At 51.3% G+C, this 27,085-nt stretch overlaps 1 protein-coding gene across 4 annotated transcripts; it reads left to right on the top strand.

The window, feature by feature from the left end:
* The first annotated feature begins 21 nt into the window (after positions 1–21).
* LOC105474391 (extra spindle pole bodies like 1, separase) lies at positions 22–27,085 on the top strand. Of its 4 annotated transcripts, none has more exons than XM_071071667.1 (31): positions 22–110; positions 528–620; positions 790–1,851; positions 2,144–2,248; positions 2,414–2,534; positions 5,127–5,263; positions 6,391–6,584; positions 8,201–8,440; positions 8,664–8,808; positions 9,045–9,183; positions 9,396–9,535; positions 11,607–11,741; positions 14,104–14,223; positions 14,866–15,037; positions 15,720–15,848; positions 15,972–16,128; positions 16,946–17,055; positions 18,916–19,904; positions 21,016–21,385; positions 21,582–21,743; positions 22,127–22,340; positions 22,441–22,631; positions 23,118–23,245; positions 23,382–23,504; positions 24,331–24,486; positions 25,169–25,339; positions 25,463–25,567; positions 25,740–25,855; positions 26,036–26,119; positions 26,267–26,431; positions 26,727–27,085. In XM_071071667.1, the coding sequence occupies exons 2-31, from the start codon at positions 540–542 to the stop codon at positions 26,926–26,928; spliced, it is 6,363 nt and encodes a 2,120-aa protein (XP_070927768.1). In that variant the 5' UTR covers positions 22–110; positions 528–539; the 3' UTR covers positions 26,929–27,085. The 4 variants fall into 4 exon arrangements, with proteins under 4 accessions (XP_070927768.1, XP_070927769.1, XP_070927770.1 ...); XM_071071668.1 differs by having other exon boundaries at positions 108–179; XM_071071666.1 differs by lacking the exon at positions 22–110 and adding an exon at positions 316–430.

The raw sequence follows: 27,085 nt of genomic DNA, 5'->3' as shown, positions 1-27,085 counted from the left end.
CCGGCGTTACGCCGCGCCCGCTGATTGGCAGTCGCGGATATTTGAAAGGAGGGGCTGGCGCGGAAAACGAAGGTTACATTTTGGATCCTCGCGGAGTACTGGTCAGGCGGGTAAGTCCTGTACTTAGGAAAGAGGGCGACCTCTGGAGCGGTAAGGCCAGAAGGGACTCGTGAGCGTGGGTACGTGCCGAAGTGAAGGGGATCCCCAGCGCTGACGCGAGGAGAGGCGGGGGTGGCTCCTGGAGGGAGTGTCGGGAGGCCTTGGGACGGCCCCGGGGCGCTGAAGGGCTGGGCCGAGGCCTCTGGGGTAGTGCGGCGAGTGGTGTGGTAGTGCGGTCAGGGATCTGCCCGGAGGAAGGAAGAGCGGAATCGTCCGTTTATAACGGGAGCACGGCGTCCTGGCGTGGGTTTTCTCCCCGATGAAATTTCTGGTGTGATTCTTTGCCTCCTTCCACGACCTTCAGCCCTCTTCCCTTCCTCCAGTTAGCTTCATTAACGATCTTCTCTAATTGGTCTCTTTTTCCCTAGCTCTCCGGTGTCATGAGGAACTTCAAAGGAGTCAACTTTGGGACTCTGCTAAGCAGCCAGAAGGAGGCTGAAGAGTTGCTGCCTGACTTGAAGGTGGGGGTGCTGCCTGGCCCGGGGTACACTTGGCTTTCCAAACTGAGCTGTTTTGTGTTTGCCTTTTGAAGAGATGGATAAGTTGGGGACCCTCTCTGAGCAACCCTATTTCTTTCTCTACCTCTTTACTGCCTTTGCTAGCCCCATTCATATCTTTCTCTTCTTCTAGGAGTTCCTGTCCAACCCTCCAGCTGGTTTTCCCAGCAGCCGATCTGATGCTGAGAGGAGACAAGCTTGTGATGCCATCCTGAGGGCTTGCAACCAGCAGCTGACTGCTAAGCTAGCTTGCCCTAGGCATCTGGGGAGCCTGCTGGAGCTGGCAGAGCTGGCCTGTGATGGCTACTTGGTGTCTACCCCCCAGCGTCCTCCCCTCTACCTGGAACGAATTCTCTTCGTCTTATTGCGGAATGCTGCTGCACAAGGAAGCCCAGAGGCCACACTCCGCCTTGCTCAGCCCCTCCATGCCTGCTTGGTGCAGTGCTGTCGCCAGGCTGCTCCCCAGGACTATGAGGCCGTGGCTCGGGGCAGCTTTTCTCTGCTTTGGAAGGGGGCAGAAGCCCTGTTGGAACGGCGAGCTGCATTCACAGCTCGGCTGAAGGCCTTGAGCTTCCTAGTACTTTTGGAGGATGAAAGTACCCCTTGTGAGGTTCCTCACTTTGCCTCTCCAACAGCCTGTCGAGTGGTAGCTGCGCATCAGCTATTCGATGCCAGTGGCATTGGTCTAAATGAAGCAGATGCTGATTTCCTAGATGACCTGCTCTCCAGACACGTGATCAGAGCCTTGGTGGGTGAGAGAGGGAGCTCTTCTGGGCTGCTTTCTCCCCAGAGGGCCCTCTGCCTCTTGGAGCTCACCTTGGAACACTGCCGTCGCTTATGCTGGAGCTGCCACCATGACAAAGCCATCAGCGCAGTGGCAAAGGCTCATAGTTACTTAAGGAACACCAATCTAGCCCCTAGCCTTCAGCTCTGTCAGCTGGGGGTTAAGCTGCTGCAGGCTGGGGAGGAAGGACCTCAGGCAGTGGCCAAGCTTCTGATCAAGGCATCAGCTGTCCTGAGCAAGAGTATGGAGGCACCATCACCCCCGCTTCGGGCACTGTATGAGAGCTGCCAGTTCTTCCTTTCAGGCCTGGAACGAGGCACCAAGAGGCGCTATAGACTTGATGCCATTCTGAGCCTCTTTGCTTTTCTTGGAGGGTACTGCTCTCTTCTGCAGCAGCTGCGGGATGATGGTGTGAGTTAAGGACCTGGAGGTAGGGTGGGGACATGGTCTGTGGACTCACTACCAGCCTAGGGTATTTGGCAAGATCTGGAAGTCCTGGCTCCCTCCTTGTTAAGCTGCTCTCTGGACTGTGCCTAGTGAGCTAGGAAGCAGCCTAGTGTATCCTCAGAGGGCAGTGGCCCTTCTGGATATCCTTCCTCGTGCTCCCTGGGCTCTGTCAGCTCTCCAGGACTCTGGGTCAGTCTTCAGCTTGGAGCCCTCTTTATCTCTGCTCCTCATACCAACCTTCTGCTTCGTTCCTCAGGTGTGTGGGGGCTCCTCCAAGCAACAGCAGTCTTTTCTTCAGATGTACTTTCAGGGACTTCACCTCTACACTGTGGTGGTTTATGACTTTGCCCAAGGCTGTCAGGTACTGTCTGGGAATCAAGGAACCTGGACTAGGCTCATAGGGTTTGGGGTTGCTCCACTGCCCTCAAACAGCTTTGGGGTTGCTTGGCTTTGGGTGTGGAGTGGAGTGGAGGTCATCTTGGACCCAGCATGACTCCTCACCCTCAAACCCTTCTTGTCCCTTCAGATAGTTGATTTGACTGACCTGGCCCAACTAGTGGAGAGTTGCAAATCTACCGTTGTCTGGATGCTGGAGGCCTTAGAGGGCCTGTCGGGCCAAGAGCTGACGGACTACATAGGGATGACCGGTTAGTGCCCTGGGTCCCAGGGACAGAGTGTGGGAGGGTCATCACCCATCAGGCAGGTGAATAGTACTTGCTGCATGGTTCTGACCACTGTGAGGGTTCCTCATGGTTCAAGGAGGCAGTGAAAGAAATGTTTATAAGTACCAGCTACTGCCGGGCGCGGTGGCTCACGCCTGTAATCCCAGCACTTTGGGAGGCTGAGGCGGGCGGATCACAAGGTCAGGAGATCGAGACCACGGTGAAACCCCGTCTCTACTAAAAATACAAAAAATTAGCCGGGCGCGGTTGTGGGCGCCTGTAGTCCCAGCTACTCGGGAGGCTAAGGCAGGAGAATGGCGTGAACCCGGGAGGCGGAGCTTGCAGTGAGCCGAGATCGCGCCACTGCACTCCAGCCTGGGCGACAGAGCGAGACTCCGTCTCAAAAAAAAAAAAAAAAAAAAAAAAAAAAAAAAAAAAAAGTACCAGCTACTCTATGTTTAACACCAGTAGAGAAGTGATGAGGCTAACTTATAGCAGCAGACACTATTTCCTTGACTGGAATCTAACTTGGCATTAACAGTTATACCTAATATGCAACCTTATGACCTTTCAATATATTTTTTATTTCTATTTTTTTAATGTTTTCTTTCTTTCTTCCCTTCCTTCCTTCCTTCCTTCCTTTCTTTATTTATTTATTTTCTTCCTTTCTGTTTCTCTCTTTCTTTCTTGAGTCTAGTTCTGTCACCAGACTGGAGCACAGTGGTGCGATCTCGGCTCACTGCAACCTCTACCTCCTGAGTTCAAGCGATTCTCCTGCCTTAGCCTCCTGAGTAGCTGGGATTACAGGCACGTGCCACCACACCCAGCTAATTTTTTTTTTTTTGAGACGGAGTCTCACGCTGTTGGCCAGGCTGGAGTGCAGTGGCGCGATCTCGGCTCACTGCAAGCTCCGCCTCCTGGGTTCACGCCATTCTCCTGCCTCAGCCTCCTGAGTAGCTAGGACTACAGGCGCCCGCCACCGCGCCCGGCTAATTTTTTGTATTTTTAGTAGAGACGGGGTTTCACTGTGGTCTCGATCTCCTGACCTTGTGATCCGCCCGCCTCGGCCTCCCAAAGTGCTGGGATTACAGGCTTGAGCCACCGCGCCCGGCCCACCCAGCTAATTTTTGTATTTTTAGTAGAGATGGGGTTTCACCCTGTTGGCCAGGATGGTCTCGGTCTCCTGACCTTGTGATCCACTCACTTCGGCCTCCCAAAGTGCTGGAATTACAGGTGTGAGCCACTGTGCCTGGCCGATGTTTTCTTTTTTTTCTTTTTCTTCACTTATCAGAATCCAGAAATCATTACAAATGACCTTTCTGTATATTTAAGTGGTTGGTTTTTTTTGTTTTTTTTTTTTGAGACAAGATCTTGCTCTGTCGCCTAGGCTGGAATGCACTGGCACAACACAGTCTCAACCTCCTGGGCTCAAGCAATCCTCCCACCTCAGCCCCCCAAGCTCACCTTGCAAGTTCAAGCGACTCACCTGCCTCAGCCTCCCAAGTAGCTGGGACTGCAGGCATGCACCACTACGCCTGGCTGATTTCTGTATTTTTTGTAGAGATGAGGTCTCACCATGTTGTCCAGACTGGTCTCGAACTCCTGGACTCAAGTGATCTGTCTGCCTTGACCTCCCTGAAACCCTGTCTCTACTAAAAATACAAAATTAGCCAGGCAGGGTGGTGCATGCCTGTAATCCCAGCTACTTGGGAGGCTGAGGCAGGAGAGTCACTTGAACCTGCAAGGTGGAGATTGCAGTGAGCTGAGATTGCGCCATTGCACTTCAGCCTGGGCAACAGGGCACTTGAGCCTGGGCAACAAGAGCGAAACTCCATCTCAAAAAAAAAAGGAAAATTCTTCCCACAGAGTACTGAAGACTGACTTTATTTTTTCCCAGTCATCTATGTTGATGGCCAAGAAGCTGCATAAATAAGTTATTATCATTTATTCATTCAGCAAATATTTGTTGAGTATTCACTGTGTGTGATGCACTATTTTGAGTACTTGGATGTGTCAGTAAACAAAACAAAGATTCCTTCCCTCATGGAGCCACATTCTAGTTTGGGGGAAAAGATAAACAGATTCAGTAAATAAGTGAATTATCAACATATTAGAAAGTGATAAGAAATGTGAGGGAAAAGGAAAAGTAGAGCAGGATAAGAAAGGGAATTGGGAGTCTAAGGTGCATGACGGGGGTGCACGTTACCACCTTAAATCAGGTGGTCAGGGTAGACCTCGTTGAGAAGGTGATGTGAGGGAGTTAGCCATGTGGGTTCCTGGAAAAGAACATCCCTGGCAGAAGAAACAGCCAGTGCTGAGGCAGGAGGGGGTCTGGTTTGTAAAACAAGTGCAGATGGGCTGAGTGGTGTGGGTTCACCGTACTAGAATGAAGGGCATGGGCCTATTTGGAGCAGGAAGGGGAGAGCCACCCCTTCCTCATTCTTAGCAGTAGGGATTCGTGTCTGATCTGGAAGCTGCTGAGCTGACCATAGATTGAGCTAATCTCTGCTGCCTCTCCAGGAGGAGAGGGTGGTGGGAGCCATTCCTACAGTCAATTGTGCCTTTTCTCTCCTGCAGCTTCTTACACCAGTAACTTGGCCTACAGCTTCTATAGTCACAAGCTCTATGCCGAGGCCTGTGCCATCTCTGAGCCGCTCTGTCAGCACTTGGGTTTGGTGAAGCCAGGCACTTATCCTGAGGTGCCTCCTGAGAAGGTACAAGGAAATGAGAGGTGCAGGAAGGGAGCTTATGTGGTTGGGGAGTGGGGGGAGCAAGAAAGGGCCTAGCCAGCACCCTCCCTTCGAGTAGGGGGTTAGTAGCAGCATGTTGGCACCAGTATTTGGAGCAGTGTTTCCCAAATCTCACTGTACTGTAACTTAGTGTTTTTCTTTAGATTGACTCACTTTTTTTTTTTTGAGATGAGTCTTGCTTGCTCTGTCGCCCAGGCTGGAGTACAGTGGTGCCATCTCGGCTCACTGCAACCTTTGCCTCCCGGGTTCAAGCAATTCTCCTGCCTTAGCTTCCCAAATAGCTGGGATTACAGGTGCCCACCACCACGCCCAGCTAATTTTTTGTATTTTTTGTAGAGACGGGGATTTCACCATGTTGGTTGGCCAAGCTGGTCTCGAACTCCTGACCTCAGGTGATCTGCCTGCCTGGGCCTCCCAAAGCGCTGGGATTACAGGCTCAAGCCACCACGCTGGGCAAGAACCAGTGTTCTTAAGCAAGAATACCTGTGAACTGATGCATTGGTGGGATTAGCAAGCAAGATAGGTCATAGAGGGGCTTGGGTTTCATCTTGACTGAGGTGATAAGCCTCTAAAGGATTTAAGTGAAGGCATGACAGCAGACAGGCGTTTTGGATTTCCCTGACTTCGCTGTGATGAACGGAGTGCCGGAGAAAAGACTGGGTAATCAGGCTGCTATAGTAACCTAGGCAGGGAGGGGTGGGCTGAACTGAAGCAGCTGCACAAGGGATGGAATGCAGTGGATGGGTGCAAGAAGCCAAGGATTAACCTAGTAGGTGACTGGTAGGAGGGAGAGCGAGAGAAGGGAACATCAGAGATGGCCTCACATTTCTGACTCAGGAGAAGGCAGTGCCATTTGCTGAGAAGGATTACAGGAGGAGAAGCAGGTTTTCAAGGGTGTGGATTGGAGCCTCTGAGTTGAAGGCACTCAGAGTATTTCATTCTTAGGTGTCTCCTGTCTTGGATGGGGGTGGCTCAGGAGGCCCACCTGCCAACCCCACCCTGCCATGTGGTGTATATACCTATGCATGTACATCCCCTTCCACCATACACTGGTTCCTCTCCAGTTTGGTCTGTTCCCTTTCTCTGGTCAGTTGCACAGGTGCTTCCGGCTACAAGTAGAGAGTTTGAAGAAACTGGGTAAACAAGCCCAGGGCTGCAAGATGGTGACTTTATGGCTGGCAGCCCTGCAACCCTGTAGCCCTGAACACATGGCTGAGCCAGTCACTTTCTGGGTTCGGGTCAAGATGGATGCGTCCAGGGCTGGAGACAAGGAGCTACAGCTAAAGTGAGTTGGGGGCCAGATGCGGTGGCTCACGCCTGTAATCCCAGCACTTTGGGAGGCCGAGGTGGGCGGATCACGAGGTCAGGAGATCGAGACCATCCTGGCTAACATGGTGAAACCCCGTCTTTACTAAAAATACAAAAAATTAGCCAGGTGTGGTGGCAGGCGCCTGTAATCCCAGCTACTTGGGGGACTGAGGCAGGAGAATGGCGTGAACGCAGGAGGCAGAGGTTGCAGTGAGCCGAGATCGTGCCACTGCACTGTGGCCTGGGCGACAGAGAAAGACTCTGTCTCAAAAAAAAAAAAAAAAATTAGCTGGGCGTGGTGGCAGGTGCCTGTAATCCCAGCTACTCAGGAGGCTGACGCAGGAGAATCGCTCAAACCCCTGAGGTGGAGGTTGCAGTGAGCCGAGCTCGCACCACTGCACTCCAGCCTGGGTGACAGAGGGAGACTCTGCCTCAAAAAAAAAGTGAGGTGGGAAGGGGGTCAACCATGTTTCTCCCACGGATAGGGTGGCTTTTGGTACTCATGGTCATGTCCTTTCATGTTTATGTCTAAAAAGACAGTAATTCCTTCATTCATTAGTTATTCATTGAGTGCCTACTATATGCTAGCCACTGTGCTAGGTACTTGCGGGTATAGTGGTGACGGTGGTCTTACTTTCATGGAGCTTATATTCTACTTGGGGAGATATTTTTAAAAAGGACATTTTGTGTCTGTTTTTTTTTTTTTTTTTTTTTTTTTTTAAATAGAGACAGGGTCTCACTATGTTGTCTAGGCTGGTCTTGAACTCCCAGGCTCAAGTGATCCTCCCACCTTGGCCTCTCAAAGTTCTAGGATTACAGGCATGAGCCAACACACCCAGCCTTCATGTATGCTCTATGAAGACAACTAAACAGTGATTTGCCAAAAGAGGGAGCAACTTTAGGTAGGTTATTTAGGAAAGCCCTTTTTGAAGAAGTGACAGATGAGACCTGAGGATGTGAAGGAATCTACTCTATAAAGATCTCAGGGAGCCTGGGCAACATAGCGAGACCTTGTCCCTACTTAAAAAAAATTAGCCGAATGTGGTGGCATGAACCTATATTCTATTTACACTTAATTAGGAGACTGAAGTGGGAAGATCACGTAAGCCTGGAAGATCAAGGCTGCAGTGAACCGTGATCACGCTATTGCACTCCAGCCTGGACAATAGAATGAGACTGTCTGAAAAAAAAAAAGAAACTCAGGGAAGAGAATTCCTTGCAGAGAGAGTAGTAAATACAAAGGTTGCAAGGTGGGAACAAACTTGGGACCATGCCTGAGAAAGCCAGCATGCTGGGGGTAGTAGAATAGGGGTATAGGATGGAGAGCCATATGGAATGGAGGTGGTCAAGGTGGGAAGAGGCCAGGTCACACAGGGCCTTATAGGCCATGGTCAGGGCTTTGGAAATGATTCCTAGTGGGAGCCCACTGCTGTTTGTTAAACAGAGGAGCAATGCAATCTGATTTAGATTTTTAAAGCCATGACTGGAAACTTACTGAGCTTTCAGCAAGCCAAGGCTGGGGCTCCTCAGCATGGGAGCAGAGGCTATATGCCTTCTGGGCTCCACCCTGGTGCTGAGCATGCCCTCTCTCAGGACTCTGCGAGACAGCCTAAGTGGCTGGGACCGGGAGACCCTGGCCTTCCTGCTGAGGGAGGAGCTGCAGGCCTACAAGTCAGTGCGGGCTGACACTGGACAGGAACGCTTCAACATCATCTGTGACCTCCTGGAGCTGAGCCCCGAGGAGACACCAGCCGGGGCCTGGGCACGAGCCACCCACCTGGTAGAACTGGCTCAGGTGCTCTGCTACCACGACTTTGCCCAGCAGACCAACTGGTAAGGAGTAGTAGCTGTGGAGGCCACTCTTGCTCCTTGCCCTAGGTCCTCTCACACTCTTCAGAACCAGTTTCCCTCTCCACATCCCTGAGTGCTCCCTTCATCTTGTGGCCATGGGAGCACATGCAAAGGGTGAGGCCAGCTGTTATGCAGCCAGCCCTTCCCAGGGCACTGTGGCAGGTACTCATAGTAGGCCCAGCTTAAGCACATCTTCTCCCTGCAGCTCTGCTCTGGATGCTGTCCGGGAAGCCCTGCAGCTTCTGGAGTCTGTGAGACCTGAGGCCCAGGCCAGAGATCAGCTTCTGGATGATAAAGCACAGGCCTTGCTGTGGCTTTACATCTGTACTCTGGAAGCCAAAATGCAGGAAGTGAGTGTGGCTGCTGTGGGGCTCAGTAGAACTGGGTGTAGGAATTATTGTCCCTGGGCCCCCAACAAGTTGGTATCAGCCCTTTTGTTGTTGTTTTTATTTTTAGAGATGGGGTCTCTCTGTTGCCCAGGCTGGTCTTGAACTGGGCTCAATCCTCCCACCTCAGCCTGCCGAGTAGCCAGGACTATAGGCCCACACCACTGTGCCCTGTTTTATACTCCAGTCTTCCCATCCAGGGTATTGAGCGGGATCGGAGAGCCCAGGCTCCTGGTAACTTGGAGGAATTTGAAGTCAATGACCTGAACTATGAAGATAAACTCCAGGAAGATCGTCTCCTATACAGTAACATTGCCTTCAACCTGGCTGCAGATGCTGGTGAGGGGTAAATGGAGTATGGTATGGGCATCTCCATGGTTTCCTAAGAGTGGAACAGGGACCCCTGGTGAGGGAGAGCCTGACCTTGTAGGGTAGGAGGTTGTGGAAGCAGTGGGAGGTTGATGTAAAGGGCAGAGGATGTTATGGAGGAAGGCAAGTTCTCTCCAGATTGCCCATGCTGAGACAGCAGTCATTTTCTTCTGGCTTAACAGCTCAGTCCAAATGCCTGGACCAAGCCCTGGCCCTGTGGAAGAAGCTGCTTACAAAGGGGCAGGCCCCAGCTGTACGGTGTCTCCAGCAGACAGCAGCCTCACTGCAGATCCTAGCAGCCCTCTACCAGCTGGTGGCAAAGGTAATGAGGTGGGGCATTTAGGGGGACCCATATAAATAAGGACTAAACCAGAAACAGCTCCTTCACCTTCTTTGGCCTGTGAGCCTGCTGAGAAGCCATGAAAGCTAGTGGTGAAGCACAGGCCTGTATCACCAGTCTTATTTTAAATCCAAGCTCCCTCATTCATTAGTGTATGGCCTCGGGCAAGTGGCTTAACCTTCTAAGCCCAAGTTTCCTTATCTCTAAAATAGGGGCCATACTACTGCCTCATGGCGTTATTATTCAGTGCGGCAGTGCATGGAAGAGGTATTGTGTAATGGTGTGCTGAAATGTTAGCTTAAGTCTGGGCAACATAGCGAAATCCCATCTCTACAAGAAATAAAAAAAATATAGCCCGGTGCGGTGACATGTGCCTGTAATCCCAGCTACTCAGGTGGCTGAGGCAGGAGAATCCCTTGAGCCGGAAGGTGGAGGTTGCAGTGGGCTAAGATCGCGCCACTGCACTCCAGCCTGGGGGACAGAGCAAGACACTGTTTCATTTAAAAAAAAAAAAGTTAGCTTCAATTATTGGATGATTTGTTACCTATCAGAAAAATACATAGATGCCTTTATACACAATTTTACATTCTTACATTGTTATGTGTGCCCTTTTTTTTTTTTTTTTTTTTGAGATGGAGTCTCTCTCTATAGCCCAGGCTGGAGTGCAGTGGTGCAATCTAGGCTCACTGCAACTTTCACCACCTGGGTTCAAGTGATTCTTCTGCCTCAGCCTCCTGAGTAGCTGGGACTATAGGCGTGCAACCACGCCTGGCTACTTTTTTGGATTTTTAGTATAGACAGGGTTTCACCATATTGGCCAGGCTGGTCTTGATCTCTTGACTTCAAGTGATCCACCCGCCCCAGCCTCCCAAAGTGCTGGGATTACAGGCATGAGCCACTGCGCCCCACTTTTTTTCCCCCCCCGAGATAGTCTTGCTCTGTCACCCAGGCTGGAGAGCGGTGGCGTGATCTCAGTTCACTGCATCCTCCGCCTCCTGGGTTCCAGCGATTCTCCTGGCTCACTCAGCCTCCTGAGCAGCTGGGATTACAGGCGCACACCACCACACCCAGCTAATTTTGTATCATTGGTAGAGATGGGGTTTCACCGTGTTGGCCAGGCTGGTCTCGAACTCCTGATCTCAGGTGACCCGCCTGCGTCAGCCTCTCAAACTGCTGGGGTTATAGGCATAAGCCACTGTGCCTGGCCTATAAGGCCATGTACATTCTTATTTCAGGGAGTTTCACAAACTTCCTGAAGCTCTACCCTAGACTCCACATTAGGAAACTTAGAAAAAAAAAAAAAAAGCCATTATACATGCTGTTAACTGTGAGCATTAGACCATATTTCTAGCAGGGGAAGCTACCTCAGCCCTAGATTTGAGTCTTGGTTCTGCCACATACCTGCTTGTCTAAGCACCTTAACCCATGTGAGTCTTAACTTCCTGTACTGTAAAATTGGGATTAGAGTTGTTATGAGGGTTAAATGCATTGATGCATGTAACCTTGGCACAGTGCCTGGCACATAGTAAAAACTCAGAAAATCCTGGCTATTGATGATGAATGGCATCTAGGCTTTAAAACAGTAGGGGTTGGCCGGGCGCGGTGGCTCAAGCCTGCAATCCCAGCACTTTGGGAGGCCGAGACGGGCGGATCACGAGGTCAGGAGATCGAGACCATCCTGGCTGACACAGTGAAACCCCGTCTCTACTAAAAAATACAAAAAAACTAGCCGGGCGAGGTGGCGGGCGCCTGTAGTCCCAGCTACTCGGGAGGCTGAGGCAGGAGAATGGCGTGAACCCGGGAGGCGGAGCTTGCAGTGAGCCAAGATCATGCCACTGCACTCCAGCCTGGGCGGCAGAGCGAGACTCTGTCTCAAAAAAAAAAAAAAAAAAACAGTAGGGGCAGGGTGATGATTGCTTCATCTGGGTAACCACATTCCACCCAGGCCCTGAGGTCAAACTACAGTCCAAGGTCCCAAAGGGCTGGGGACCAGAGAGTAGAAATGGAGGCTTGAGCAGGGGTGGAGTAAACTTTGGCTGCTCTTGCTGACCAGCCCATGCAGGCTCTGGAGGTCCTCCTGCTGCTACGGATTGTCTCTGAGAGACTGAAGGACCACTCGAAGGCAGCTGGCTCCTCTTGCCACATCACCCAGCTCCTCCTGACCCTCGGCTGTCCCAGCTATGCCCAGGTGAGTGCCCAACCAGCCTAGTCTGGAGACTGCAGGGGGCCTGTAGCTTTAGAGGCCCATCTCTTTTCTGAGAAGACAGGATATCAAAGGGGCAGCTTCTCAGCCTTTTACCACCACAATTGGCTGGAGAATTGTGGAATGTGGAGCAGTTGGAGGCGGCTGTAAGAAGGGGAGTCATCTTTGTCCTTCCTGCAAAACCAGTTGTTCATTAAGTTTACAGACTGCTGCAGGAACATACCGCCAGTCTTGTATTTCCTGACTGGTTCTGTTGCCCTAGTTGATGCTTCATTGCTCACATAAAGCTATCACAGTGTCTCCTGGTTGGTCTCCTTGGCCTCCAGTTTCTCCCTGTTCTTCTTCATCTTCTTAATGACCACTGGTAGGCACAGGTGTGATCTAATCTCTTTCCTGCTTAACCCTTTTCCCTTTTGCCCCAAGAATACTTGCCAGCGCTTATGGTTGCAGTGTTTACCCCTGGATAACTTTGCCACGAAATATCTCACTGTTATTATTTTTGCATCGCTCTAGTATATTGACTTTGAAAACAGAAGACATGATTCTGTTTATAGCATTCCGTTTTTAGTGGTGTCTTTCCATTTACAAAATATAGTAATTCTTTTTTTTTTTTTGAGATGGAGTTTCGCTCTTGTCGCCCAGGCTGGAGTACAATGGCGCGATCTCGGCTCACTGCAACTTCCACCTCCTGAGTTTAAGCGATTCTCCTGCCTCAGCCTCCCGAGTAGCTGGGATTACAAGCACCTGCCACAATGCCTGGCTAATTTTTGTATTTTTAGTAGAGATGCAGTTTCACCATGTTGGCCAGACTGGTCTCAAACCCCTGAGCTCAGGTGATCTGCCTGCCTTGGCCTCCCAAGGTGCTGGGATTATAGGCGTGAGCTACCGCATCTGGCCAAAATATAGTAATTCTTTTTTTTTTTTTTTTGGAGGTGGAGTCTCGCTCTGTCGCCCAGGCTGGAGTGCAGTGGCGCAATCTTGGCTCACTGCAACCTCCGCCTCCTGGGTTCAAACAATTCTCCTGCCTCAGCCTCCCGAGTAGCTGGGATTTCAGGCATGCACCACCACGCCCAGCTAATTTTTATTGTGTTTTTAGTAGAGACGGGGTTTCACCATATTGGCCAGGCTGCTCTGGAACTCCTGACCTTGTGATCCACCTGCCTCGGCCTCCCAAAGTGCTGGGATTACAGGCATGAGCCACTGTGCCCAGCAGCCTGCTTATTTTTTAAAATTTATTTTATTCATTTTTTGAGACAGGGTGTCACTGTGTTGCCCAGGCCAGAGTGCAGTAGCATGATCATGGCTCACGGCAGCTTTGACCTTCTGCACTCAAGTGATCCTCCCACATCACCTTCCTGAGTAGCTGGGATTACAGGTACATGCCACCACACCTGGCTAATTTTTAAATGTTTTGTAGAGACAGAGTCTCACTATGTTGCCCAGGCTGGTCTTGAACTCCTGGGCTCAAGTGATCCTCCCGCCTCAGCCTCCCAAAGTGCTGATATTATAGGCATGAGCCACTGTGCCCAGCTACTGCTTACTCTGTACATAGCTTTAATCTAAAAGTGGTTAACCAGGCTGGGCGCAGTAGCTCACACCTGTAATCCCAGCATTTTGGGAGGCCAAGGCCGGTGGATCACCTGAGTTCAGGAGTTCAAGACCAGCCTGACCAAAATGGAGAAATCCCGTCTTTACTAAAAATACAAAAATTAGCCGGGCATGGTGGCATATGCCTGTAATCCCAGCTACTTGGGAGGTTGAGGCAGGAGATCACTTGAACCTGGGAGGCGGAGGTTGCAGTGAGTCGAGATCATACCATTGTACTCCAGCCTGGGCAACAAGAGCGAAAATCCATTCCAAAAAAAAAAAAAAGTGGTTAACCAAGTGTTAAATGAACATTTTAGAGAGTGAATCAATAACTCCTATGCAGATTATAATATCTGAAATAATGTAATATTTATTGGACATGTTGAGCATTTTGTTTATAAATGCTTTACTCCACTTTTTTTTTTTTTTGAGACAGAGTCTTACTCTGTCGCCCAGGCTGGAGTACAGTGGTGTGATCTCTGTTCACTGCAACCTCTGCCTCGGGTTCAAGTGATTCTCATGCCTCAGCCTCCCGAGTAGCTGGGATTACAGTGCGTGTCACCACGCCTGGCTAATTTTTGTATTTTTAGTACAGACGGGCTGTTACCATGTTGGCCAGGCTGGTCTTGAACTCCTGACCTCAGGTGATCTGCTCACCTTGGCCTCCCAGGCGTGAGCCACGCAGTCACCCTTATTTACTCCACTTTTGTTTGAAGAGTGTGGCTGCCTTTCCTCATGCGCCCTCTGATTGCTTCCTTAGTTATATCTGGAAGAGGCAGCATCGAGCCTGAAGCATCTCGATCAGACCACTGACACATACCTGCTCCTTTCCCTGACCTGTGATCTACTTCGAAGTCAACTCTACTGGACTCACCAGAAGGTATTTCTCATTTTCTTCATCTCCAAAGGCCTTAGGTATTAGAAAGAATTTAGGATTTTCTCGATATTTGCCTGGCTTTTGAGATTTCCCTGGAGCTAGGCAGAATGTTCCTGACCCTGAGAGGCAGGCATATTTCCTAGCCTTGCCCTCGCCAGCGACTTGCTCACCAGTCCTCCTCTGGTAGAGATACAGTCCTTTTCCTTCTTCAAGGGCAAGGGGAAAAGTCTGTCCTGTGACGAAAAGCTGGGACAACAGTGATCCTGGAAAGGCATGGGGGCTCTGGACTAGAAATCCAGGGGATCGCAAAGACTTGAGTTTTCTCCCAAACTAGTTGTGTGAGTTGGGCATGTCTTCTACCCTCTCATGCTCTAGTTTCTTCTCTACGTTTTTGTCATTCCTAAATTGGTGGACAAGTCACCGGTGAGGGCAAAGCTAGGAACTGTTACTGCTTCTCAGGGTCAGGAACGTTCTGCCTAGCTCCAGGGAGATCTCGAAAGCCAGGCAAATACTCAGAAAATTCTAAAATCTTTCTAATACCCAGGGCCTTCAGGGATGGGGCCACGTAATCTCCAGGGCCTCTCAAGCTCTGAAGTGCCTGTCTGACTCCACTTACTGCCTCCTCTGGCCCCTTCTCTCCTTTAGGTGACCGAGGGTGTCTCTCTGCTACTGTCTGTGCTTCAGGATCCTGCCCTCCAGAAGTCCTCCAAGGCTTGGTACTTGCTGCGTGTCCAGGCCCTGCAGTTGGTGGCAGCTTACCTTAGCCTCCCGTCAGACAGCCTCTCACACTCCCTGTGGGAGCAGCTCTGTGCCCAAGGTGAAAGAATAGGGTGGATGGCCCCCCTTGGATGACATGTATGGTTTGTCTGCTGTCAGCTCTTCTCAAACCTCATCCCCTCTGCCAGCTGTGTGGCCCAGCCTACCTAGAACCTGCACAGAGTAGGCTTGGGATAACAGATGGGTTTCAGTTTGCCTGCTGACTCTAAACAATTGGTGACTGCCTAGAATACTAGGCTGAAAGGACTTTTTTTTTTTTTCCTGAGGCGGAGTTTCACTCTTGTTGCCCAGGCTGGAGTGCAATGGTGCAATCTCAGCTCACTGCAGCCTCCGCCTCCTGGGTTCAAGCGATTCTCCTGCCTCAGTCTCCTGAGTAGCTGGGATTACTGACATGCGCCACTATGCCCGGCTAATTTTTGTATTCTTAGTAGAGATGGGGTTTCACCATGTTGGCCAGGCTGATCTCGAACTCCTGACCTCAGGTGATCCGTCTGCCTCAGCCTCCCAAAATGCTGGGATTACAGGCTTGGACCACTGCACCCAGCCAGCTGAAAGGATTCTGAGACCCCCATGGGATCTCAGAGGGAAGGAGTTATGAGATTGATTAGCTCTGCCTGCCTAAATGCAGAAGGAAGCATAGGAAGCAGGCTTTGCTGCCTTAGTAGCTGAAGGTGGTGAAGTTCTGGCTGCATCCTCTCCCTTCTTTGCCACACCCACCACAGGCTGGCAGACACCTGAGATAGCTCTCATAGACTCTCATAAGCTCCTCCGAAGCATCATCCTCCTGCTGATGGGCAGTGACATCCTCTCAACTCAGAAAGCAGCTGTGGAGACATCGTTTCTGGACTATGGTGAGTCTGGGGAGGACAGCAGGGCCCTGTTGGAATGGACAGGCTATATGAGAGGGCTGCAGTTTTTTCTCCAGAGGATCCACACTGTGGCTGAGTGATGGTTGTCTTGTCTCTTTGCTACAGGTGAAAATCTGGTACAAAAATGGCAGGTTCTTTCAGAGGTGCTGAGCTGCTCAGAGAAGCTGGTCTGCCACCTGGGCCGCCTGGGTAGTGTGAGTGAAGCCAAGGCCTTTTGCTTGGAGGCCCTAAAACTTACAACAAAGCTGCAGATACCACGCCAGTGAGTACAGGGCCAATGATGGCACCAGAGTGCCATGCACCCTTGAACATGGATTCCAAACTGTTCCACAGATTACATGCTATGTTTAGATGCATTCGTGGAAAAAGGCATTCCACGGCTAAATAAGTGGGAAATGCTGAGTTAATCAAGGTTAGATGTTTTTATTTCCTGTAGGACTCTCATGTCCTTCAGTATGTGGATATACCTTGCAAATCTCCAAAAGGGAGATCTAGTGTACAGTGTTTCCCTAAGAATGTTTTCCCACAGGATCCTTTTTTTTTTTTTTTTTTGAGACGGAGTCTCGCTCTGTCGCCCAGGCTAGAGTGCAGTGGCGCAATCTCGGCTCACTGCAAGCTCTGCCTCCCAGGTTCACGCCATTCTCCTGCCTGAGCCTCCTGAGTAGCTGGGACTACAGGTGCCTGCCACCATGCCCAGCTAATTGTTTTGTGTTTTTAGTAGAGACAGGGTTTCACCATGTTAGCCAGGATGGTCTTGATCTCCTGACCTCCTGATCCGCCCACAGCCTCCCAAAGTGCTGGGATTACAGGCGTGAGCCACTGCGCCCAGCCTCCCACGGATCCTTTTATTGAGGAATGCAGTTTGGGAAATCCTGTCCCAAGGCACAAGGAGAGTTGGGATTAGAGAGAAGAGTAGAGGGTTTTTCCCCAGGGAGGCTTTAAGTCAGCTTAAGGGAGTGAATGCCTTTTGGAGGCAGAGAAGGATTGAGGTAGCTCAGCCTGGGAAAGAAACAAAGAGAAAGACTCTCCAGGAAGACAAAGGATTCCTCTGATTGGTTCTCCTCTCCTCTCTCAACAAGGTGTGCCCTGTTCCTGGTGCTGAAGGGCGAGCTGGAGCTGGCCCGCAATGACATTGATCTCTGTCAGTCGGACCTGCAGCAGGTTCTGTTCTTGCTTGAGTCTTGCACAGGTGAGCAGCCATGTCCCCATGCCCATAGGCCGTGCTGAAATGACACACACTATAGCACATCTTTCTGTGTAAAGGTTTCATTGCCTTTTTTTTATTTTTGAGACAGTCTCGCTTTATTACCCAAGCTGCAGTGCAGTGGTGTGATCTTGGCTCACTGCAACCTCTGCCTCCCAGGTTCAAGTGATTCTCCTGCCTCAGTCTCCCCAGTAGCTGGGACTACAGGCATGCGCCACCATGCCCGGATAATTTTTTTTTATTTGTAGTAGAGACGAGGTTTCACCATGTTGGCCAGCTTGGTTTTGAACTCCTGACCTCAGGTGATCCACCCGCCTCGGCCTCCTAAAGTGCTGGGATTACAGGCATGAGCCACCGCGCCCAGCCTTTGTTCCCTTTTTTTTTTTTTTTTTTTTTTTTTGAGACGGAGTCTTGCTCTGTCACCCGGGCTGGAGTGCAGTGGCCGGATCTCAGCTCACTGCACGCTCTGCCTCCTGGGTTCACACCATTCTCCTCATTACAGGCATGAGCCACCGCGCCCGGCCCTTTGTTCCCTTTTTAATCAGATACTGACTTCTGGTCCCATGGCAGCATTCCCTTGACTTTAGTCCAACCATTGGTCTCCTTCAGACAGCCTGTCCCAGACTTACCCTAGTTCTACTTTTCAGTGCTTCCTAATACATTTTGGCTATTTTAAATTTGATTTAGATAATATTTAGGGCCAGGCTTGGTGGCTCATGCCTGTAATCCCAGCACTTTGGAAGGCCAAGGCAGGCGGATCACGAGGTCAGGAGTTCGAGACCAGCCTGGCCAACACAGTGAAACCCCATCTCTACTAATACAAAAATTAGCCAGGTGTGGTGGCGGGCACCTGTATCCCAGCTACTCGGAAGGCTGAGGCAGGAGAATCACTTGAACCCAGGAGGCAGAGGTTGCAGTGAGTGAGATTGCACCATTGCACTCCAGTCCAGGCAACAGTGTGAGATTCTGACCCAAAAAAAAAAAAAGATAATATTTAGAATTCAGGTCCTCAGTCACACTAGCCACACTTCATGTGCTCACTAGCCAGATGGCTAGTGGCTACTGTATTGAGTAGCACGAACATCCTCAGGAGGGCTGAAGCTAATCATAAAATATTGCATTTATGGCACATTTTGTCTCCTCAATCACATATACTTCTAGTACTTCATTTCCCCCACACTAGACCCCATAAAGCTGGGTGGGAGCATAGATTATTTTCATTTGTTAAACGAGAAAGTTGAGAAGTCAATGTTTGGGGCCAGGACCACAGGGTAGGAGGCAGGATTCAGGTGTGGGCCTGCTGGGACCAGCCTGCTCTTCTCAGCCATGTGGCCCCTGAGCTGCAGGTGTGGGGGCATTGTGGCCTGCATTTGATCCACCATTGGTTGGAAAGAAAACATTAAAGATTTTACCTCCTAGGCAGGTGGATCACAAGGTCAGGAGATTGAGACCATCCTGGCTAACACTGTGAAACCCCATCTCCACTAAAAAATACAAAAAATTAGCCGGGCGTGGTGGCGGGCGCCTGTAGTCCCAGCTACTCCGGAGGCTGAGGCAGGAGAATGGCATGAACCCGGGAGGCAGAGCTTGCAGTGAGCTGAGATCGCGCCACTGCACTCCAGCCTGGGCAACAGAGCGAGACTCCATCTCAAAAAAAAAAAAAATTTTTTACCTAAAAAATAATAAGCCATACTAATATTTGATATGTTATACAGTAATACATATATATATATACATGTATGTATATAAAACACGTATATTAGAGAGTTGGGCCCCAAAGTCGCTTAGGAAGTGCTTGATGCCATTTCTCCCCATTTTGTAATTCTTGTTCTGCCTTCTCCCCAGAGTTTGGTGGGGTGACTCAGCACCTGGACTCTGTGAAGAAGGTCCACCTGCAGAAGGGGAAGCAACAGGCCCAGGTCCCCTGTCCTCCACAGCTCCCAGAGGAGGAGCTCTTCCTAAGAGGCCCTGCTCTAGAGCTGGTAGCCACTGTGGCCAAGGAGCCTGGCCCCATAGCACCTTCTACAAATTCCTCCCCAGACTTGAAAACCAAGCCCCAGCCCATACCCAACTTCCTGTCCCATTCACCCACCTGTGACTGCTCGCTGTGTGCCAGCCCTGTCCTCACAGCAGTCTGTCTGCGCTGGGTATTAGTCACGGCAGGGGTGAGGCTGGCCATGGGCCACCAGGCCCAGGGTCTGGATCTGCTGCAGGTCGTGCTGAAGGGCTGCCCTGAAGCCACCGAGCGCCTCACCCAAGCTCTCCAAGCTTCCCTGAATCATAAAACACCCCCCTCCTTGGTTCCAAGCCTCTTGGATGAGATCTTAGCTCAAGCATACACACTGTTGGCACTGGAGGGCCTGAGACAGCCATCAAACAAGACCCTGCAGAAGGTTCTAGAGTCAGGGCTGAAGTTTGTAGCAGCACGGATACCCCACCTGGAGCCCTGGCAAGCCAGCCTGCTCTTGATTTGGGCCCTCACAAAGCTAGCTGACCTCAGCTGCTGTACTACCGAACTTTTTGCAAGCTCCTGGGGCTGGTGGCCACCATTAATAAAAAGTGTCCCTGGCTCAGAGCCCTCTAAGACTCAGAGCCAAAAACGTTCTGGACGAGGGCGCCAACAGGTAGCCTCTGCTCCCCTGCGCCTCAATAATACCTCTCAGAAAGGTCTGGAAGGTAGAGGACCGCCCTGCACACCTAGACCCCCAGGCCGGATCAGGCAAGCTGGCCCTCATGTCCCCTTCACCGTGTTTGAGGAAGTCTGCCCTACAAAGAGCACGCCTGAAGTTCCCCAGGCCCCCAGAGTACAACAGAGAGCCCAGACGCGCCTCAAGGTGAGGTGGGACTGTTGCTATGTGGTGGTGATGGTGTTGGATGGGGTTATTCCTGGAGGAGAATGTTTTATAGAGCAGGTGTCCCTGTGGAATAGCGGGGTCCCCAGGGCCTAGTGGAACCTTAATCTCCTGCTATCTGCAGTACCCCAACATCTTGCTTTTTTGTTTTTTGTTGTTTTTCTGTTTTTTTTGGTTTTTTTTGAGACGGAGTCTCGCTCTGTCGCCCAGGCTGGAGTGCAGTGGCACAATCTCAGCTCACTGCAAGCTCCGCCTCTCGGGTTCACGCCATTCTCCTGCCTCAGCCTCCCAAGTAGCTGGGACTACAGGCGCCCGCCACCTCGCCCGGCTAGTTTTTTGTATTTTCAGTAGAGATGCGGTTTCACCATGTTAGCCAGGATGGTCTCAATCTCCTGACTTCGTGATCCGCCCACCTCAGCCTCCCAAAGTGCTGGGATTACCGGTGTGAGCAGCCACCGTGCCTGGCCTTTTTTTTTTTTTTTTTTTTTTTTTAATTTTTTTTTTTTTGAGACAGAGTCTCGTTCTGTCACCCAGGCTGGAGTGCAATGGCACAATCTCAGCTCACTGCAACCTCCACCTCCTGGGTTAAAGCAATTCTGCCTCAGCCTCCTGAGTAGTTGGGATTACAGGCGGGTGCCACCACACCCATCTTATTTATATATTTTTAGTAAAGATGGGGTTTCACCATGATGGCCAGGCTGGTCTCGAACTCCTGACCTCAGGTGATCCTCCCGCCTCAGCCTCCCAAAGTGCTGGGATTACAGACATGAACCACTGCGCCAGGACAACATCTTTCACAGCAAGACCTAGTTCCAAGTCTCCTTTTGCTTCAGACAGAGACATTTTCCTTAACTCTAACGTTCCTTTTACCTTTTCATCCCACCTTCTGTTCGCTCATTTTCTCCCTCCTTCCCCTTCCAAGAGTCACTGCCCCTCATCTAGAGTGTTGGGTGTCATGTGGGAAGTTAGTTCTGAAATCTTCCATGGTCCTGTGGGACAGTGGCTGATGGTGCCTCCACTGCGCCATCTGCTGTCACAAAGTGTCTTGTCACTGAAGACCTCTTGGCCCTTCACCCTTTCCGTCTGATCTCAGGTGAACTTCAATGAAGACAGTGACTTGGAAGACCCTGTCTCAGCTGAGGCCTGGCTGGCAGAGGAACCTAAGAGACGGGGCACTGCTTCCCGGGGCCAGGGGCGAGCAAGGAACGTCCTGAGCCTAAAGACAGATGCTGTGGTTGCCCCAGGTAGTGCCCCTGGGAATCCTGGCCTGAGTGGCAGGAGCCGGAGGGCCAAGAAGGTGGCATCAAGACATTGTGAGGAGCAGCATCCCCAGAGGGCCAGTGACCAGGCCAGGCCTGGCCCTGAGATCATGAGGACCATCCCTGAGGAGGAACTGAATGACAACTGGAGAGAAATGAGCTTTGAGATCCTCAGGGCCTCTGATGGGGAAGACTCAGCCTCAGGTAGGACAGCAAGGGTGAGATGGAAGGTGCATGTTTTGGGGGTTTGTTCTGGGGCAAAGCACAAGCAGTAAGTGCTTCCAAGGAAGTACAGGAAGAATGCTCTTTTGCTGACTCCAAGGGAGTGGATTACAGAAGGAAGAACAAAGAGAATGGCAGGGGGAGGGAGCACTGTGAAAAAGGCCTGCTCTCTCCCCAGGTAGGAAGGCTCCAGCGCCGGACCCTGAGGCAGCTTCTGGAGAATGGGAGCTGCTGAGGCTGGATTCCAGCAAGAAGGAGTTGCCCAGCCCATGCCCAGACAAGGAGAGTGACAAGGACCTTGGTCCTCAGCTCCGGCTCCCCTCAGCCCCCATAGCCACTGGTGAATATGCGACCCCTGATGTTGGTCACTTTGAGAGGGCTGAGCTTCTAGGACTTTTGACCCCTCTGTCTTTCCAGGCTGGATTCTGATCTGGATCCAGTAGCCTGTGAACCTGTGTTTGAACCTGTGTCTATGAGCTGTGTGCAGGTCACTTAACCTCTCCAAGCTTCTATTCCTTCTGTAAAAATGGGGTTTAGGGGGCATGGTGGAGTGAGTTGATGCCTGTTAGTTGCATGGCACCTCATTTGGCACGTTGCTCTTCATAAATGGTAGCTGCTATTTGCCATGTGGGAGATGAGATAGGGACTCTTCCTTCTTGGAAAGTTCCTGTCAACTATGAAATAAGGAATTCAGCTGTACCAAGTGTCCTGACATTCCTCTAGGTCTTTCTACCCTGGACTCCATCTGTGACTCCCTGAGTGTTGCTTTCCGGGGCATTAGTCACTGTCCTCCTAGTGGGCTCTATGCCCACCTCTGCCGCTTCCTGGCCCTGTGCCTGGGCCACCGGGATCCCTATGCCACTGCTTTCCTTGTCACCGAGTCTGTCTCCATCACCTGTCGCCACCAGCTGCTCACCCACCTCCACAGACAACTCAGGTGGGTGCCCACCATCCCCGAGACTCCTGCTGGGGCAGACTGGAGGGAGGGTCCAGACTTTGAAGGAAGGGGACCTCACCCCTCCCTGTGTTGCTTGCAGCAAGGCCCAGAAGTACCGAGGATCACTTGAAATAGCAGACCAGCTGCAGGGGCTGAGCCTTCAGGAGACGCCTGGAGATGTCCCCCTGGCCCGCATCCAGCGCCTCTTTTCCTTCAGGGCTTTGGGATCTGGCCACTTCCCCCAGCCTGAAAAGGAGAGTTTCCAGGAGCGCCTGGCTCTGATCCCCAGTGGTATGCGGGCAGGCTTCTGGCCGGCTCCTCTGTCCTCTTCTGCATCTTCTTACTGAGGAGCTGGGTGAAGGAGTTTTAGGCATTGGTTAGTTTACATAGATTTATGACCCTTATGTCATACCTTTTCACCTGTTAGCATCTTAAATCAGGAAGGTTTGTTGTTTTTTTAAACCTCAACTTTGAATTACCAGCAAATTCAGTGTCTTTCCTCAGAGGTGAGTTCAGATGCCTGGGGTCTTCTGTACTGACGTGAAACATACACATGATTTGAGCACCTCACTTTGTTAGTTCCTGTGAGAAACACAAAGTACAGGACAAAGTCTCTGTGCACAGGGAGCTATTAGGCAAGGGAGAGCACTTTGACCTCCAGTGACCAAGGAAGCCTTCTTGATGCTGTCTTGAGTGATGGACAGGGATTGAGTGCCCAAGACAGAGAAGGGAATTCTTTCAACAGCTGAATGATTCTGGCTGTATCCTGTTTGTCAGGGGTGACCGTGTGTGTGTTGGCCCTGGCCACCCTCCAGCCCGGAACCGTGGGCAACACCCTCCTATTGACCCGGCTGGAAAAGGACAGTCCCCCAGTCAGTGTGCAGATTCCCACTGGCCAGAACAAGGTAGGATTCCTGGGCCATGGAGCGAAGTTGGGCTGGGTTGGGCTTTGGGTCAAGCTGCTCACATTCTGTGTTGGGAGAGGGAGAGAGATGGTGATCACGTGGACAGGCAGAGCTCTCACAGCCCCATCTCCCAAAGCTTCCTCTGCGTTCAGTCCTGAATGAGTTTGATGCCATCCAGAAGGCACAGAAAGAGAACAGCAGCTGTACTGACAAGCGAGAATGGTGGACGGGGCGGCTGGCACTGGACCACAGGATGGAGGTGTGTGCTCCTGGGGTGGGGTCAGGCCTGCCCTAGGAACGACCCGGGGGGGTCCCAGTGTCTTCTCTACCAGAGGGCCTGGGTCAGTGCTAAAGCCACTTCAAATCCTTTCTGGAAGTGTAGACCTAAATTTAAAAATATGTCACCGGCCGGGCGCGGTGGCTCAAGCCTGTAATCCCAGCACTTTGGGAGGCCGAGGCGGGTGGATCACGAGGTCAGGAGATCGAGACTATCCTGGCTAACATGGTGAAACCCCGTCTCTACTAAAAATACAAAAGACTAGCTGGGCGTGGTGGCGGGCGCCTGTAGTCCCAGCTACTTGGGAGGCTGAGGTGGGAGAATGGCATGAACCCGGGAGGCGGAGCTTGCAGTGAGCCCAGATCACGCCACTGCACTCCAGCCTGGGAGACACAGCGAGACTCCATCTCTCAAAAAAAATAATAAAAATAAAAAAATAAAAATAAATAAAAATATGTCACCTGGGGAGAACTTCAGAGCCCAGAACTTGAAGAATATATGGGAATGGATATTTAAAGATACGCAGAAAAAAAAAAGGATTTAAACCCAACTATCAGCTTCCCAGTTTTAGCTTTCATTGCCCACCTGTTAATGTTTGTCACAACAGAGGGATAGATAATAGTCTATACTCTCCCAGGCTCAGAAAATGAAAAAAGTTTCTAGATTCTTGCCTTCTATGACTAACAGAAAGATACGTAAGACAGATATACACGTTGGAAAACGCACTTTCTCATCTCCAGAATGTCAGTGCCTATGAGAAAGAAGCTCAGTTTCCTCTCCGACTAAAGGGTCTGCCCTCTGCATTCAGGTTCTCATCGCTTCCCTAGAGAAGTCTGTGTTGGGCTGCTGGAAGGGGCTGCTGCTGCCGTCCAGTGAGGACCCCAGCCCTGCCCAGGAGGCCTCCCGCCTACAGGAGCTGCTACAGGAATGTGGCTGGAAATATCCTGACCCCACTCTGCTGAAAGTGAGTGAGGAAAGCAGGGAAGGGGGCCAGGCCCAGTGACTTGCACCTGTAATCTCAGCACTTTGGGAGGCCAAGGCAGGTGGATTGCTTGAGCTCAGGAGCTTGAGACCTGGCCAACATGGTGAAACCCTGTCTCTACGAAAATACAAAAATTCGCTGGGCGTGGTGGCCGGCACCTGTAATTCCAGCTACTCAGGAGGCTGTAGCAGAAGAATTGCTTGAACCTGGGAGGCAGAGGTTGCAGTGAGCCGAGATCGCTACACTCCAGCCTGGGTGACAGAGCGAGACTCCATCTACAAAAAGGACAGGCGCTGTGGCTTAGGCCTGTAATCCCAGCACTTTGGGAGGCCGAGGCGGGTGGATCTTGAGGTCAAGAGGTGGAGACCATCCTGGCCAACAGGGTGAAACCCCATCTCTACTAAAAATACAAAACTTAGCTGGGCTTGGTGGCACGTGCCTGTAGTCTCAACTACTCGGGAGGCTGAGGCAAGAGAATCACTTGAACCCGGGAGGTGGAGGTTGCAGTGAGCTGAGATTGCGCCACTGCACTCCAGCCTGGGCGACAGAGCAAGACTTTGTCTCAAAAAAAAATAAAGCAGGGAAGGGGAAGAAACTGGACTTAATCCTTTCCCAGCAGCCATCATGAATGAAGATGGTGCTCACCAGCACTGTTCCCCTGCAGATCATGCTCAGTGGTGCCAGTGCCCTCACCCCTCAGGACGTTCAGGCCCTGGCCTACGGGCTGTGCCCAACCCAGCCAGAGCGAGCCCAGGAGCTCCTGAATGAGGCAGTAGGACATCTACAGGGCCTGACAGTACCAAGCAATAGCCACCTTGTCTTGGTCCTAGACAAGGTAAGGAGCTGGGGCAGAGGGGCAGTGTCTAGTGGGGAGTAAGTACCAACTCATCCCCATGCCCCTTCTGACTTCTGCATATACCTGGCTGGGGACAGTAACCTCTTAGTGCTTTTTGCCCAGGACTTGCAGAAGCTGCCGTGGGAAAGCATGCCCAGCCTCCAGACACTGCCTGTCACCCGGCTGCCCTCCTTCCGCTTCCTACTCAGCTACTCCATCATCAAAGAGGTGAGGTTCAGGGAGTGGTGTCTGGGGATGACTGGCAATTGGGGAAGACCTCAACAAAAGGGCAGAGAAACCTGGGAAGAGAGGAGAGGGTTCTAGGAATGGCTCAGACATGGAAAGGGGCTTGGGCCTCTTGGTGAGACAAGCATCCTAATCACCAGTGTCTCCTCCTCAGTATGGGGCCTCGCCAGTGCTGAGTCAAGGGGTGGATCCGCGAAGTACCTTCTATGTCCTGAACCCTCACAATAACCTGTCAAGCACAGAGGAGCAATTTCGAGCCAATTTCAGCAGGTCAGGGGCACGAAGACAAGAAGAGGAGTGGGGAAGGGTAGACAACATACAGGGGCAGCAAGCCTTTTCTCCAGAAACAGCTGTTGCAGCCCACCTTCTATTTAATGATCCCTCTGCCGTCTTTGCCATCTGACCCCTGCCATGCATTTCCCTATTCTCACTCCCGCCTTTTCCCTGCAGTGAAGCTGGCTGGCGAGGAGTGGTTGGGGAGGTGCCGAGACCCGAACAGGTGCAGGAAGCCCTGACAAAGCATGATTTGTATATGTGAGTGCTTAAGGCAGGGATGTGGGGAGAGGGCAGTCCTGAGGATGGTATCACCATGGGTCGCTTTGGGACTTGAGAGCCTCTGGAGACAAAGGCAGAGGCCAGGTACTGCTAGCTCAAGACTCATCTCACCTCCTTCTGCCTTAGCTATGCAGGGCATGGGGCTGGTGCCCGCTTCCTTGACGGGCAGGCTGTCCTGCGGCTGAGCTGCCGGGCAGTGGCCCTGCTGTTTGGCTGTAGCAGTGCGGCCCTGGCTGTGCATGGAAACCTGGAGGGGGCTGGCATCGTGCTCAAGTACATCATGGCTGGTTGGTGAGTCTCCAAGGGCAAGACCCATCCTAGGGCACTAAGACTCCTGCCTTCACCCCAGGTTCTTTCCCAGGTCTGAATCCTGCCTCTCTTGTGCCCCATTTTCCTCCTATCTCTAGTTCCCTGGCATGCCTGGACCATTTAACCCTTAGCTCCCGTCTATTCTTCTCTTGTAACCAAGGGCCAAAGGAATTTCTCATTGGTTCAGTCCTCTCTACTCACCCACCCCACCACCAATGGTGTTTTCCTATGTATTCTGTTTTAGAGCCCTTACTTTGTATTTCTTTTCTTTTCCCAGCCCCTTGTTTCTGGGTAATCTCTGGGATGTGACTGATCGTGATATTGACCGCTACACGGAAGCTCTGCTGCAGGGCTGGCTTGGAGCAGGCCCGGGGGCCCCCCTTTTGTACTATGTAAACCAGGCCCGCCAGGCTCCCCGACTCAAGTATCTTATTGGGGCTGCACCTATAGCCTATGGCTTGCCTGTCTCTCTGCGGTAACCCCATGGAGCTGTCTTATTGATGCTAGAAGCCTCATACCTGTTCTACCTCCAAGGTTAGATTTAATCCTTAGGATAACTCTTTTAAAGTGACTTTCCCCAGTGTTTTATATGAAACTTTCCTTTTGATTTAACTTCAATATAATAAAGATACATCA

This window comes from Macaca nemestrina, chromosome 10, assembly GCF_043159975.1.
Source record: "Macaca nemestrina isolate mMacNem1 chromosome 10, mMacNem.hap1, whole genome shotgun sequence".
In the NCBI taxonomy this organism is placed as follows: Eukaryota; Metazoa; Chordata; class Mammalia; order Primates; family Cercopithecidae; genus Macaca; species Macaca nemestrina.
Note: the sequence above shows the minus strand (reverse complement) of the source record. Positions and strands in the feature narration are given on the sequence as shown.